Source organism: Hylobates moloch, unplaced genomic scaffold (genome assembly GCF_009828535.3).
Source record: "Hylobates moloch isolate HMO894 unplaced genomic scaffold, HMol_V3 SCAFFOLD_6, whole genome shotgun sequence".
Classification (NCBI taxonomy): Eukaryota; Metazoa; Chordata; class Mammalia; order Primates; family Hylobatidae; genus Hylobates; species Hylobates moloch.
In genome coordinates, this window is record NW_026652281.1 from 57,638,366 (window position 1) to 57,655,128 (window position 16,763).

Sequence of the window (16,763 nt, forward strand, 5' to 3'; positions counted from 1 at the left end):
TAACAGGTTGCATCAATTTACACTCTCACTTCAGTGCAACTTCTACTCTAGGGCAACTCACAAAAACTAAACGTTAGTGACTAAAACACATATTCCTAGAAATGACATATTCTTTCATCTATAGCGTTTTAACAGAAACTGTGTCAGATGAGATCTTGAAACACTAAAAATCCTTTTGGCTCTGCTGAGCACTGGGGACATCCTTTCTCTCAAAGACAAAATGCTTATTCCTACTGGCCGACTTTTTGGAACTTGGCCAAAATTCACTCTAACCGCTTCTTTTGTATAATCTAATAATAAAATATAATCCTATCCTTGCATTTTATAAAAAGTTTAATATTTGCATCCTTGTTAAATACAAATAACTATTCAAGAGCATGCAGATATCTTTGAGAAAGTTATTTATATGAAGGATACAGGTATCGGTCCTATAGAAGTGCTTGAAATCTATCACTTTGGCTCTCACATTAATTCCGCTGTCTATTGACATTAAAATAAGAAAAGTAACCTATAGACAGAAAGAAAGTTGTATTCCCATTAACATTCATGAGGGCTAAGCAGCCGAAGTCCTACATATCAAGTAGGGAATATATCCTTTGTCTGCTGATGAGAAAATGTCTCAGTGATAAATGGTTACAGACAGGGGTGTCATGAGGGCAACAACACACAGAACAACTCAGAGAAACTTTTTTAAAAAGTCGTCTTCTTCTGCAGTTCTTTTTGTGGCGCTGGGGAGTACAGTGCCTATCCCTGCTAATAAAAGAAAACTATTGCAATGCAAAACTCCTAACCTTTGCAGAGGCACTTACCAGAAAACCAAAAACATGCCCTTTGAAAAACAATTTAAAACCAAGCTTCAAAGGCTTTGTAATGTATAAATATTCAGACATTCTGAAAAGCACTGCTCTGCACCCTGCACCCCAGCTATTTGTGCCTAAAATGGATATTGTCCTAACAGTTAGCATGGTCGTCTGAGTGCAACGTCTCTAATGTCAACACTAAGAGACATCAGAGTCATTTAAATCCTTTACATTCATTTATTAGGTTGGTGCAAATGTAATTGCGGGTTTTTTGCCAACGTAATACATAAATTCAAACACATTATCATACTCATTTAATACATTTGTGATAAAAATCATGTATGAAGTCATGAGTTTGTTATTTAACAAGCTAATATATTTCATAGAGTCCAATGGTGACTACCAATGACTCAGTTAATTTTCAAACCAAAATAAGTTAGATTACAATTTGTTGACTCCCTTGACTCCTCGAGCCAGGGAAAACATTTCCTGGCGCCTGACTCTAGGTGGCTCACTTTCCTCACCTAAAAACACAAAGGGTGCAACCCCCTCCAACCCTCGTCCTGGGTCCCCCAAGGGTTTCTCTCCAGAATTTTGCCTCTTCTGCAGCAGTCTGGAGTCTTCAGCATGAAAAGGGTAACAAGCATGGTGCAATTTTCTGAAACCTTGATGTCAACAGTGCTTTTGAGGTGTCCTTCCCCACCCTAAAGAAAATTCGAGATGCACAGCAAGAAAAAAATGCAAGACAGCTCCCCGACACATCCTGAGCCACGCCTCGTCCTCAGGGTGCCCCCGACAGTCTCTGCCAAGGCAGTGTGGACTCTGGACAAAGACGCAGCCAGTAGGTCCCTGGGGGTCGCGGGTTCGGTCCGCTAACTTGGCCACCACATCCTTTCCGCGGGGAGTGAGACGGCGGGAAGGAGAGAAGTCAAGGGCGGGGCTGGGGATGGGGATGGGACCCGCCCCCGGGACTCGGCGGAGTCCCTGCGCCTGCGTGCCGGGCGTGGACCGGTGGTTGGACTCCCCCGTTCTGGGCTGCCCTCCGCGTCCTCCCCCGCCCCTTCCCACCTCCGCCCACTTGACGCGATGACGCACCTCAGGTTTGCGGACGTGGCGGCGGCGTACGGCCCGGAAGGCGGAGACGTTGGCGGCAGAGGCGGACTGGGTCATCCCAAAGCAGAGGCTCGGCCATGAACTTACCCGGGACAGCGGCGGCGGCGGAGCTTTTGGCCATCTCCTCGCAGAGTGCTCCCTGCTAACGGGGACAGGTAAAGATGGTGGCAGGAGGTGAGGGTGGCCCGGTCCAGGAGGGCGGGGTTGAGCCCCAGCAGCGTCCTCACGGGAGGTGCTGAGCCCTCGGCCACAGGTGTGGTGGGGGCTGCAGGCCGGGCTCGGACCGTGTGGCGGACACCCCCGAGACAGGGAAGAACTTCCAGACCAGCCCTGCCAGGCCCTCTTGTCACACTGTCGGGGAAACTGAGGCTCAGAGGAAGGACGCCTACCTGCTGGATTACCGGGGCAGCTAATTTCCCACCCAAACACGGCATTTCTCCCACAACTTTATGTTGTCGTGAAATATTAGCTGACGGCATTGTGTCACATCGTTCAAATGTCATGCTGTGACAGAAGAATCTGAGACGTAATCCTCGCTGAGGATAGCAGGGAAAGAAAAACTTGACGTGTGGAATACAGAGGGGAGGTAATTAAGTTTTAAAAAACAAAATTGGCCGTGGCAGCGGATAAGGTGCCTTTGATTCTGTCCCTTTGCAGCTTTAACTTGTGCCCTATGACCCTCTTACTGCTCCTTGTTTAGTTAAAGAAGGTCAAGGCGAAACACCCAGCAGCAGCCGTTCTACGGTACGAAGGTGTTTGGGAAACCATTTTCAGTTACAGACTGAGCTGATGAATGCTTTAACACTGTTTTGTGGCCCCTCGTAATCTATGTAGCACGCAGGCTTGTTCCAGGTTTCTGAAAGGGAATTCGTGCCTTTTTCCTGCACTAAGAGAATTAAGAGAGGTGAATAGAATTGAGCCAGATGACTTAAATACTATGTACTTTCCAATCTCTGAGTAGTAGACTGGCGTGATTGCCTGGGTCAGTCTATTCACTTCGGTTGGAGACACAGCCAGTTCTTGATCATTCAGGATACCCAGTTTGGTAACACGATAGTCAGCTGCCTGCATTTCATTATAAAGGGGAGTGGAGAGAGAGTGAGACAGGTGAAGTTCTGAACTTTAAATTATATTTAGAAATATATCGTGGAGACAGATTGATAGAAACAAATATCTAAAATGGCTGGGGCATTGCTTAGTGATTTTCAGTTAGCTGTACTACTCAGCCAATTTTGAAGTTCTAAGAACAAATTATTAGGGTGAAAGTGTCTAACGGGACAGCATAAGTAGGTCGGTATAGCCACGTGTAAATTGCTGTATATTAAGTCTTAACTTTTTTGATCATGGATGCCTTTTGAGAATATGAAGCAATAAAAATTATTCCCCGAAAAATATACATATGTATAAAATTTGCCTGGAATCTACAGGATTCAAAGACATTTCCTAGATTAAAGACACAAGATTAAAAAAAGACTTGGTTAAATGAGTGTAAATAAAACTATTATCCTTGGAGGAAAAGATGTGGTCATGACTTCAAAACTGCTTTTGAGATATAAAATATGATAGTTTTCTTTAGTTTCATAGCTGTCAAGTTTGGAATCCTAGTTGTTGGTAATAATGTAGCACTTCAGAGAACAGTTGAAATAATCTACTTAACATATAGCTATTAGTTGTCTGTGTTATCTGAATAGGAACTCTTGAGCTTTTAAAGCATTATAATATTGCCATTAGAGCAAGGTCAGAAAGTGGTTTTCAAGGGTGGGATTCAACTATATTAAATAGTTTTAAAGCATTTTATGATAAGTATACGCCTAGAAAGTACAGGTTGGGTAGTCCTTACCTGAAATGCTTGAGACAGGAAGTGTTTCAGATTTCTTTGGATTTTGGAATGTTTGCATATACATAATAAGATACATTGGGGATGGGACCCATCTGAACATGAAATTTGTGTTTCATATTCAACTTATACACATAGCCAGAAGGTAATTTTATATAATTTGTGCACAAAAGTTCTTGTACCTGGAACCATCAGCAGGCAAAAGTGTCACTATCTCAGCCACCCTTATGGAAAATTTGTGGTTGTTTGGCATCACCGTCATTCCTAACTCTGAATTTATATGCTACTAATAAGCAATCATTTTCTTACACTTATTCACACATAAGCGCTTAACAGTAAAAAAAAAAAAAAAAGACATACCATAAATACAGTGAAAAAATAATGTGTTCAGGATACCTAAGCACATCACCAGAATACCTGTACAGGTTTAGCATTCCTAATCTGAAATCTGAAATGTCAGGTGTCAGGTGTGGATTTTCCATTTGTGGCTTCATGTCAGCACTCAAAATATTTCAAATTTCAGAGTATTTAAGATTTGGATTTTTGGGTTAGGGATCCTCAACCTTTGTAATTTATTGTCATCCGTTTTATATACTCAGATTTTTGGAGTTGGTCTTTTCTGTTGTTTTTTTTTTGTTTGTTTGTTTGTTTTTCTGTTTCACTTGGTACTCATCCATAGTATTCAAAAAATAGTGAGTCTTTGAGATGTTATTTTGCTTTGGCTTCCATGGCATAACACTTCCATGGTTTCTCCCTCTTCTGGACACTCCTTATCCATATTTTCAGGCTGATTTCCTTTCACCAAGATACTGAATGTTGGACTTCTTCAAGGCTCAGTCTTGGGCCCTCTTTTCTTTTTCTATACTCTCTAGGTAATATATGTACTCACAGATTCATTTTCATCTATGTGCAGATTAGTCATGACATTTCATTTCTAACCTAGACCTTTCCTCTGAATTTGACTATATAGCCCATTTGTCTATTTGCCATTCCTTTTTACTATCTTAGAGGAATTCATAATCATAGCCATGCACCTACTCCCCCAGCTCCTCTTCCATGTCTCAGAGAATGGCACCACAATTTGTTATGCAAATCAGAAATCTTGGTGTGATGCTTAATTTACTCCCGCTCTTCATGTCTGAACCACCTTAAGTGCAAAGTATTTTATCTCCAGAGTGCTTCTTACTGCTTCCCTTCATCTTTCCCAACAAGAACGGAAAGCAGTCTGCCCGTTCTTATGTGAATAATTAACACGAAGCCAAAACTGTGAATGTGGAATTAGTTTTTTAGGTTCTTGTGTTCCTAATTAATGCGAGTAGATCAACTTGATGATGGTGAGTTGAGAGTGAGTATGCAAGTAAACAAAAAGTATTCATTGATGCATGTTTTTAACTTAGGTCAGCTCCCAGTCAGTCTTACAATGCTTTTTCTAAAGTATAAATGAACACAGTGACCTAAAATCTGTTCACAGTCTTTATGGACCATAAATTGAATTTAATGAGGACTCTAAGTTGGTTTAAAAGCTTCCAGGGAAGAAAAATTCCTGCTTCCAGGGAAGCAAAATCATACCCTATATAGCAGGCATATCTGCACTAAATATAAATACCAAAGTCCAGGAGGAAGTAATACGAAAGATACTCCAATCCTGAATGAACTTAAAATGCAGAACAAGCTGCAAAGTTTTGAATTCATAAAAGTATTATGTGTATATAAAACATGCTTTGATTCCATCAGAGCTATAAATTAGTCACAAGTTTTTAAGACATAACAATTATTTCTCTGATTTTCTTCACATACTCAGAATAAGGGGAATTTATGATTTTATATTTAATGTAATATTTTATAGTATTTAATTTTATGTTATATTTTTACCAAAAAAATTATAGCAATTTGCCTTTGTTAATGTGTAATTACTCCACGTGTTTAGTGATATATGATCTAATAGAGATTACCTCTTCTCCCCATACCTTTATCTCCACTGACAAATATGTTTGTTGTACTTTAACAGTTGTAAAACCTGAACCTAGGCCAGGTGTGGTGGCTCACACCTGTAATCCTAGCACTTTGGGAGGCTGAGGTGGGCGGATCACCTGAGGTCAAGAGTTCGAGACCAGCCTGGCCAACACAGTGAAACCCTGTCTCTACTAAAAATACAAAAATTAGCTGGGTGTGGTGGTGGGCGCCTGTAATCCCAGCTACTCAGGAGACTGAAACAGGAGAATCACTTAAACCTGGGAGGCAAAGGTTGCAGTGAGCTGAGATCCCACTACTGCACTCCAGCCTGGGTGACAGAGTGAGACTCCATCTCAAAAAAACAAAACAAAACAAAAAAGAACTTAAACCTAAATGTTTAAATAACTAAAACCATTAAAACAAAAAGATTGTGTCCTGAATGTACGATGCATGCAAATCAGTCAGTTGGATCAGCTACATTCCAAAATTTTCTCTGCTTTTTTTTTTCTCTAGATTTTAACATTATGGCAGGGAGGCATCAGAATCGTAGTTTTCCTCTTCCAGGAGTTCAGTCAAGTGGTCAAGTACATGCATTTGCAAATTGTTCAGACAGTGATATGCTGGAGGAGGATGCTGAAGTGTATGAGCTTCGATCCAGAGGAAAAGAGAAAGTCCGAAGAAGTACATCAAGAGATAGACTTGACGACATTATAGTATTAACAAAAGATATACAAGAAGGAGATACATTAAATGCAATAGCCCTTCAGTACTGTTGTACGGTAAGTTTTAATATTACATAATGCAATCCAGAATAAATTATTTGTTTACCCACACTGAAATAAATTCCATGTCCTTTTTTACCTTGTTTATTCCTTTCTCCATTTTTTGCTCTTAATTCTTTTTTGCATAGAAATCTGTGTCACATGGGCTGGGCGTGGTGGCTCACGCCTGTAATCCCAGCACTTTGGGAGGCCGAGGCGGGTGGATCACAAGGTCAGGAGATGGAGACCATCCTGGCTAACACAGTGAAACCCCATCTCTACTAAAAATACAAAAAAATTAGCCAGGTGTGTTGGCGGGTGCCTGTAGTCCCAGCTACTCGGGAGGCTGAGGCAGGAGAATGGCGTGAACCCAGGAGGTGGAACTTGCAGGAGCTGAGATCGCTCCACTGCACTCCAGCCTGGGGGATGGAGCGAGACTCTATCTCAAAAAAAAAAAAAAAGAAAAGAAGAAATCTGTGTCACATTTGTAGATGTTTACTTTTTAAAATTTTAACAAATACTTGAATTTCTGTATATTTCCAAATCCACGAATTTCAGTCTTGAAAAACACTCAACTATGTTATCTTCTTATTCAAATGGTAAGAAAATGCGGAAATGTGTAAGGAAAAGCTTTTCCCTGCCCCAAATTTCTTGAGATAACCAGTGTTAACACTTTGGCATGTAGGAATGCTATACCTTTTTTTGTGCTCATAAGTATTTATTTATATATACGTATTTGGGGAGTTAGCAATCTTTGATTATGCATTTTACTCTGCAACTTGCACTTTTCATTCTTTAGTGTATCATGGACACTCTCATGACCATCTCTCAAAGCCTTATAGATCTAACTGATTACTTTAAATGGTTGTATAATGTCTGTAGTATTAATGTTCCAGTATTTTTAAGCCATTGCCCTATTAATTGATACTCAGGATTTTCTTGGTGTTTTACCTTGTGTGGCGAATATCATCACAACTGTATCTTTAAATGGCAGTGACTTTATTTCTGTGGGATGGATCCCAAAAGTGGGATTGCCAGATAAGAGGAAAGGTGTATTTTTAATTTTAATAGATACTATACTCTATTTGGACCCATTTTCTGTCTGTGTCATTATGTCCATCTTGAGGCCTTAGCAGGATATTTTTATATCCACATTGATATGGAAACTGGTTAGAACATTTGTTTTCAAACTTTTTGTTCTCACACTCCCAATAGAATTTTGAAATACATGTATTATGTACCTCCTTGCACATTTTGAAGTGAATTTCCTAAATTCTTCCGCATGAGTTAACATAGTTACATGTAACTCGAGTAACTCATGAGTTACATGAGTTAACATAGTTACAAAGGGTATAATTTTCAGAATGTTGTATTAACATTTAAAAATAAAACATTTAAAAATTAGAGTGCTCTTTAAATGCATCCACAGAATTCTAAGTTCCACCAGGATTTGCTACCTGAAATTTGTATTTTTAAAAAAGTGGAAAGTGTGTATATGAGAGCTCTTTTTTTAATAGCATGAGATTTTATCATTCCTTTTTCTCATTAATATTTTCATCTTACCCCCAAATTTTTCATGATGTAAAGTATTTTTATACTTGAAAAACCTTTTATTGGCTACCTGTAATACTTCTCTGCAATAAGAACACACGTCTATAAGCTTATATTATATAAATGTATTTATATATATTTATATTCTAAAAAAATTAGGGTCATGAGGTTGTTTTCTTCTACATTTGCAACTATTGCAATAATTCCCATTTCTTATTACAATTCACAATTCATCAAAACATATTTCAAATTTTGATTTTAAAATTTAATAAAATATTTTATTAAAATTAATTTTTTGATGTGGTATAAGAGCTGGGTAGTTTTTTCCTCCTACCTTGCTCATGTATGACAACATCAATTCTTGCCATTATTAAATCAGAAAATATGTAAGTTTATTTCTAAATACAAATAAACATGTGAGTAAATGTTTTGTAGATAAATAAGACCATTGATAAATAAATTACAGAATATGTCATAGAAGGTAGATGGTGGAATAGACTTAAATGAGAGACAAAGGCCGGGCGTGGTGGCTCACGCTTGTAATCCCAGCACTTTGGGAGGCCGAGGCGGGCGGATCACAAGGTCAGGAGATCGAGACCACGGTGAAACCCCGTCTCTACTAAAAATACAAAAAATTAGCCGGGCGTAGTGGCAGGCGCCTGTAGTCCCAGCTACTCGGAGAGGCTGAGGCAGGAGAATGGCGTGAACCTGGGAGGCAGAGCTTGCAGTGAGCCGAGATTGCGCCACTGCACTCCAGCCTGGGCGACAGAGCGAGACTCCGTCTCAAAAAAAAAAAAAAAAAAAAAATGAGAGACAAGGCTAAAAACATCAAGATCCGAGAGGAGAGTTTGTGATTCAGTAGTTTTATAAGATATTAGCTTTCTTTTAATGAACCTAGAAAATTCTCTTAGGGAAATTTAACATACCATCTGAATAATTAAAAATAGGTCATATTTCCAATGAGGTGCAAAGATGTTTCAGGCATTCAACAGTGATGTGAAGAAGGTTTCAAGGAGGAAATGTGGTAAACAACAAAGGGAATTTTCATAAGTATTTCAGAAATGAGTGGCACAAACTATTTGGGATGAAATGCTTTGAGACACTGTGGAAAAGTTTGATCCATACAGTAAGAGAACACATATTGTAAGGTTTTAACAGGAGTGATACAGAGTGGAAAAGTTTGATCCGTATAGTAAGAGAATACAATTATTGTAGGGTTTTAACGGGAGTGATACAGAATAGCAGAGGGGCCTGCTGATGAATTGAAGGGGATCCAATAAAGAGATTACTGGAATAATAAAGATGATCAGGACTTAGACTAAAGTATTTGTGATAAGGATAGAGAAGAAGTGTTAATGTATTGGGGGAAATCACAGGATATATCAGCTGAATGCTTATGTGAAATGAGAATGATGAAAAGTACTTAAATGGAGAGATGGCATTGGCCACTGTATTAGTCTGTGTTCACATTGCTATAAAGAAATACCTGAGACTGCGTAGTTTATAAGAAAAGAGGTTTAATTGGCTCATGGTTCTGCAGGTTGTACATAAAGCAGGCAGCATCTGCTTCTGGGGAGGCCTCAGAGAGCTTTTACTCATGGCGGAAGGCAAAGCCAGAGCAGGCATTTTCACATGGCTCAAGCAGGAAGAAGAGCGAGTGAGGGAGGAGGTTCCACACACTTTTAAACAATCAGATCTCACAACAACTCAGGACAGTATCAAGGGGGAAATCTACCTCCATGATCCAATCACCTCCCCCAGGCCCCACCTCCAACACTGGAGATTACAAGATGACATGAGATTTGGGTGGGGACATATCAGCCACTATAGTGGGAAAGGTGATGAACGGAATTAGTTAAGATAAGCAGGGCTCCTTTTTGATGAGCGCATAAGCAACAAAAAAATTGTAAAAAGATTTATCATTATAAAAGGATTTATCATTTAAAAAATACAGTAAGTAGTAGTATATTCCACTTAGAAATAATCTTAAGAATTATTAAAAATCTGTCAGTTATACAACTGTGATGAGAAGAATAAAAAGTCCAAGGCTGGAATCTTGAATGCAACTAAGGAATCTGGCATAGCATAGAAATCATTATAGGGATATTCAGGGAGATAACTTAGGTAGATACTAAACTTTGGAACCCTAATTCAAAAAGAGTATTAAGTAGTTAGTAAGAGTACACAGTACCAAGCAAAAGAGCATTTAAAGAGAATGGGGTCAGACTTTGGGATTTTTCAGTGAATCTTCATTTGCTATAAGACAAAACAGTGTGAAGGTAGTAAGATGATAAAGCACCCTTTATCTTTTTTTTAAATTTATTTTTATTTATTTATGTTTTTGAGACGGAGTCTCGCTCTGTCGCCCAGGCTGGAGTGCAGTGGCGCAATCTCGGCTCACTGCAAGCTCCGCCTCCCGGGTTCACACCATTCTCCTGTCTCAGCCTCCGAGTAGCTGGGACTACAGGCGCCCACCACCACGCCCGGCTAATTTTTTTTTGTATTTTTAGTAGAGATGGGGTTTCACCGTGGTCTCGATCTCCTGACCTCGTGATCCGCCCGCCTCGGCCTCCCAAAGTGCTGGGATTACAAGCGTGAGCCACCGCGCCTGGCCAACACCCTTTATCTTTACTGTTTCATCTTTTAGTTATTATTCAACCCGTTCCTTCTAATCCCCCCACACATACACTGCAAGATAATTTTTCCAGCTTGACCTCTTTTAGTCTTCATTGTACTTGATCACGAATCTACAGTTGATTCTGTTCACTACTCCCTCCTAAAGACCCTCTCTGCTTGACCACCTTGACTTTTCAGGTTTCTGGTTTTCCTACTGTTCACATTTAATAATAGCTAACTTTTATATGACATATTGTATATCACTGTTCTGAGTGTCCTACAACATTTAAATCATTAATGTTCACCTCAACCCTATAATGTAGGTAGTATTATTACTGCCATATTGCAGGTGTGGAACCTTAATGGCAAAGAGGTTAAACAACTTGCCCCAGGTCATATGGCTAGAAAGTGTCAAAGCCATGCTTCAAACACAGTTATCCATGCTTTTAACCACTATCGTATATTCCCTTCCTGGCTATTCTTAATTTCCCTTGTGGATTTCTGTTACTCAGCATACCCATTAAATGTTGGAGTTCTTCAGGGATCTTCTTGTTGCTTTTTTCTCTCAGGCTTTTTCTAGTGAATCTATCTACTCTTTGACCTCTTTGACTTCAATTACTTTTTTTTTTTTTTTTTGAGATGGAGTCTCGCTCTGTTGCCCAGGCTGGAGTGCAGTGGCACAATCTCTGCTCACTGCAACCACCACCTCCTGCGTTCCAGTAATTCTGCTGCCGTAGCCTCCCGAGTAGCTGGGACTACAGGCATGCACCACCATGCCTGGCTAATTTTTGTATTTTTAGTAGAGATGGGGTTTCACCATGTTGGCCAGGCTGGTCTCGAACTCCTGACCTCAGGTGATCTACCTGGCTCGGCCTCCCAAAGTGCTAGGATTACAGCCATGAGCCACCACGCCTGGCCGACTTCAATTATATTTTTGCTGATAGTCCACAAATCTGTGTCTCTAGCCAAGATCATTCTTTAGTTTCAGACATATATCTACAACTCTGTCCTGAACATCTTCCACTTGTGTATCTCAAGCAGCTCCAAGTTAGCATGTCTAAATCTGCATTCATCCTCTTCTTACCCTCCACAGTGTTCCATTTCTCAGTGAATGCCATCATCCATCAAGTTGACCAAACCAGAAATCTAAGCTTCATACTAGACCCACTGTATCTCTCTGACATCAATCAGGTGATACATGATTAGGTTTTAAAGTATTGATGGAAATGAATGGGACTAATAGATGGTGGGAGAGCCTGGCATACCAATTGGTAATCTGCCAGACATTCCCCTCTTCCCCCAACACAGTGGAATAGGATATACAGACAGGTTATCTCACAGTGGATGGGATAATACAAACAGGTTGAGGAATATATAATATATAGAGAAAAAGCTTATAAAAGTGATTAATCTTGAAAGTAGTTTAATAATACATTTACACTGAGAAGTTTGGGAGGGAAATAGCTTCAGAAGTAAGAGGGATAAATTACTAATTTTTTAAATTTTAAGGAATATATACTTTTCTGCACATTTTAGCATCATTTTTTGGAATGGTGCCATCTTCAATTTTTGGTGAAGTTTTATTTTTTCCCCTAGATATACATAAAATAATGCTGCATCTTAGAGTTATGGCATCTTAGTTTTGATAAAATATGGTAGTTTTAGTTGGGTAGCATTTGTCTATATTCCAGTTTCCAAATTGGAATAAAGAACATAACTACCCATAATCCTTCCTTCACAAACTGTTTACAAGCAGAAAGACTGTGGTATTTATGCATGATGCACAAAGGGAAACAGCAAAGGATTCTAGAATCTACTTCAATAGCATTAATTATTGTTACTAACATTATATGGGTGATAGTAAAAAGTAGTTGGTGATTTCCTGAGATTGGTAGATCTAAAGTGGTGTAGAATTCTCATCTACAAATAAAATTAAAATTTCTCTGGGTGCAACTTAATACTACTAATAATTAAGTTCAACTTTTTTTTTTCCTCCAGAAGTAACTAGGATGAATGACTATTGCTACCTTTATTCTGATTTGGAATTCAGTTGTATGTTGCTTTCTTTCTTTTTTTTTTTTTTTTTTTTTTTACAGGTAGCAGATATCAAGAGAGTTAACAATCTCATCAGTGATCAAGACTTTTTTGCCCTTAGGTCTATCAAAATTCCAGTAAAAAAGTTCAGTTCCTTGACCGAAACACTTTGTCCTCCAAAAGGAAGACAGACTTCACGTCACTCATCTGTTCAATACTCTTCCGAACAACAGGAAATTTTGCCAGCTAATGATTCCCTTGCTTACAGTGACTCAGCTGGTAACTTTTTAAAAGAAGTAGACCGAGACATAGAACAAATAGTAAAGTGTACAGACAATAAGAGAGAGAACCTCAATGAGGTAGTATCGGCCTTAACAGCACAACAAATACGTTTTGAACCTGATAACAAAAACCCTCAACGTAAAGATCCCTATTATGGAGCAGACTGGGGAATAGGGTGGTGGACAGCTGTAGTGATAATGTTGATAGTAGGTATAATAACACCAGTGTTTTATTTGTTGTATTATGAAATTTTAGCTAAGGTGGATGTTAGTCATCATTCAACAGTGGACTCTTCACATTTACATTCAAAAATCACACCCCCATCACAGCAGAGAGAAATGGAAAATGGAATTGTGCCAACTAAAGGAATACATTTCAGCCAACAAGATGATCATAAACTGTATAGTCAAGATTCTCAGTCACCTGCTGCTCAACATGAAACATAGCAATTAGCTCATAATCAAATGTTAGTGGTCACATGTGCATCTGGAATGTGGTGAATCAGTTATATCCAATAATAGCTTCAAAGGCAGAATTTAGAGAGATTGAAGATGCTTTTGTTTTTAACAAAAGGGTTTCACACTTTGAAAATTTTTCGAGCAACTAGTTGTTGATGTTGAGAGCAGTTGATCCATAAATCTGGTGTGTGAATGTTTCAAGCAGAAATTAATTTAAATGTGTGTTTAGGAAGTGCTTAACTTGGAAGATGTATCATTTTTCTTAAGATGTATGTTTAAATTTTATTTAAGTAATTTTTAAAAAGTTTAATGTTAAATTTATGATGCAGAATGATAGCATCAGATGTCTGCAGCTGAAAAAAATTTACTACTATGAACCCCCAAAATATTCAGTTGCAAGAAAGTTTGATTCTAAAATTATTCATGGTAGCATACGTAACACACCCCTTCGAAACTTTTAAAAAATACATTTAGCACATGTGCTATGAAAGCATACGTACAAAGAGAAAGGGGAAAGTGATTTATAATTCCTACAACAGAAGCCAATAAATAGATTAAAATATTTTCAAGACCCCAAAATAATGTATTATGGTTGGGAAGTCAGTAGAACACTGGAATAGGTGAAGACCTGACAGTAATTTTTGTCGAGTGCTTTCTTTAGGACAGACCCTTTAACCTCACCTCTGTGCATCTGTTTTTGAAATGATTATATTTGCCTCTGATATTTGAAAGCACTTTCGTAGTTTTGATGATGAAAAATATGTTAAACATGTGCATATTACCATTATTTAGGAAATAATTCCTTACATACTCTGATAAATCATTGCTGTTACATATAGTAACATGCCTTAATTATGTTTAATGCCTTACTGCTTTATGTAAGTAAATCCCAGTTTCAGAATTAAAATTAAGCATTATTTCAGATGGTCCAATCAGATTCGTTACATAGGCTGTATAAATTTGTCTCCATTTTCACCATCAAGCACAAATAATTGGGTCAAAACTGCCTCTGAGGTCTGTTGAAGAAAATGGTTCATTAAGCAAAAAGGAGTAGAGGTCTTTTATATTAGCAGTAACAGACAAATTATTTAGTAATCCCTTAACCTGTTTTTCAAAGAGAAAATACCCAATTTAGACTTTTTTCCTGAACTATATATATAGCATCAAATTGGGAAACAAAGGCCAAAGGTGTATACATTGCTTGAAATCGGGTGATAGTGCCTCTTTTTAAGATCTGTTGAGTCGGCTACAGTCTGGCTAAGTAAGAAGCATTTGCATACGGATTCCATCATTTAATCTTTAAAAGTATGTGTTTTAAAAATGTAACCAGAATGATTCTTCAATAGAAATGAGATTTGGTGGAGTCTGGATTGCCTGTTTTGTATAGAATATATACTTAAGATATATAATACCACCTCATTTTCTGGGCATTATTTCCTAATTGTTGATGTTTCAGGCTTTTGATAAGTCATTTTATATATTTCAAATTTCACTCAGAATAAGTAAATATTTATGGCAAATGCAGTTTTATGTACTTTCAGGAGAAGACCATCAGGAAAAGACAGGACAAAGAAGTCAAACATTAAAGCCCTTGCAAATATTAGAGGACCTTAGACAATTACCAAAAAGTGTTTAATAGGGAAGTTGCAAATTGATTCTCTTAGTAAATTAAACATTTAAAATATAGTTTTAATGTGCCTTGGACATTCTTGAAAAGAAGAGTGTGATATAATTTATGCTCAGTGTTAACTGGTCAGTTTACATTGTATTCATTAAGCCTGCTGAAAAATGAGGTTTTAAGGAAGAAAATGCAGATTATTTTAGGGTAAACAGGCCAGGTGTCCTTTGAAGAACTTTGTTTACATCAAATTGATGAAATCACAGTCAGTGATTCCTTACATTTTTGCTAGTTGTACTTTGAAATTGTTATGGGTTCGATTTCCAAAATATGTAACTTATTTTTAAAGGAATAAGGTGTGCGGTGTATTTGTTGATTAAAAATCATTTGTCTTGCAGAGTATCCTTTTTTGAAGGAAATATACATCCTTATAACACATCAGGTAGTTTTCTTTTTTCTATATTTAAATTATATATTTGAATTAATTGAATAAAATTTGAGTTACATATAATTCTATATAAAGGTTACATATTGAATTACGGTTCTAATCTGTTTAGGAAGGAAATGAATTTTCTAAGCATTTAATACATTTGGAATAATTTTAGTTTCTAAAAAGTACTAATATAAGTTTATATCAAATGCAAATTACCTTGTATAACTAATGAACAAGCACAGTTATTAACATTGTGGATTTTAATTGTGTTGACACCCTTATTTGAATTTGCTGCTTTACATGTGTGTCTGTCTGCATGCATGCACGCATGCACTTGTATGCAATGTAAAAGTAACAGCAGAATCATTGCATTTGGTTCACTCAAAATTTTGGAGTTAGCAAGTAAAGAAAAAGCTGATAGTTTTATGAAGTCTGGATTAAAATAAAATTTCTTTGCTATCCCACTCCTAGGAAGTTACGGGGTTCCTATTTTCAAAAGATATGTTAAAAATGGTTACACACTGCTGGCCACATTAAAAATTAGAAGACTCACGTTAAATTTTCTTCTCCAAAGGACTTGTTATTTACAGCTTTTCTTTTTCTGGACTCTACCTGCTTGGTTCAGTGTCCTGAAGAGTTATTTAAATGAACCACTACATAGTAATTAGTTCTTTTTTAAAGTATCTACTTCTAAAATTACCTAGTTGGAAATATGAAGGATACGCTTAGTTTTAGAAGTATCATGCAGCAAGGATCTAGTCAGTGTTACAGGGTAAAGGTGGAGTTTTTTTAAAGTCTGTATTTAAATGGTGCACTGATGGGATTCATTTTTAATTTGCATTACAAAAATGTTGCTCAGGTAATCAGTATTTTCTTCCACGTATGTGCATATTGCACTGTTAGATCATAGAAATATCTGAATGCTTTAATTTTTATGTATGCAAAATCTATAAATCTTTTGTATAATGTATTTTATACAAATGTAACTGTAGAACATTATGTTAGCATGTACGTCTGTAAACCAGTTTTTAAAATTTTTTGCCCCTTATTTTTCATATTTTGAAAGATCTGCAACATGTAATAAAGTTTCTATTATTCAATCTAAAATAGAAGCCAGTGAATTTAATTGAATAAAGCAAAGTTTTTCTTCTCTACTTTCAAACTATCTAATATAGAGATATTGTGTAAGATAGAGCAAATTGCCAAAGGTTTAACAATTCAGATTTCTTATTTGCTACAGTGGAGCAGAATACTGGATTATTTGTAAGACATAGATAAAACATTTTAGATGAATGTTCTTTGGGGGA

At 37.5% G+C, this 16,763-nt stretch overlaps 1 protein-coding gene across 4 annotated transcripts; it reads left to right on the plus strand.

The window, feature by feature from the left end:
- The first annotated feature begins 1,862 nt into the window (after positions 1-1,862).
- Positions 1,863-16,563, plus strand: LYSMD3 (LysM domain containing 3). 4 transcript variants are annotated; one of them, XM_032156844.2, is made up of 3 exons: positions 1,863-2,068; positions 6,217-6,482; positions 12,787-16,563. In XM_032156844.2, exons 2-3 carry the CDS (start codon positions 6,228-6,230, stop codon positions 12,913-12,915), a joined length of 384 nt encoding a protein of 127 aa, XP_032012735.1. In that variant the 5' UTR covers positions 1,863-2,068; positions 6,217-6,227; the 3' UTR covers positions 12,916-16,563. The 4 variants fall into 4 exon arrangements, with proteins under 4 accessions (XP_032012735.1, XP_032012733.1, XP_032012732.1 ...); XM_032156842.2 differs by having other exon boundaries at positions 1,867-2,068; positions 12,728-16,563; XM_032156841.2 differs by lacking the exon at positions 1,863-2,068 and having other exon boundaries at positions 5,896-6,482; positions 12,728-16,551.
- Positions 16,564-16,763: the final 200 nt, after the last annotated feature.

Bases quoted from the DNA above. Each gene is read 5' to 3' on its own strand.
- LYSMD3 (XM_032156841.2), top strand. From the start codon at position 6,150: ATGCATGCAAATCAGTCAGTTGGATCAGCTACATTCCAAAATTTTCTC. The intron at 6,483-12,727 runs GTAAGTTTTAAT...TTTTTTTTACAG, and splicing joins CCCTTCAGTACTGTTGTACG to GTAGCAGATATCAAGAGAGT.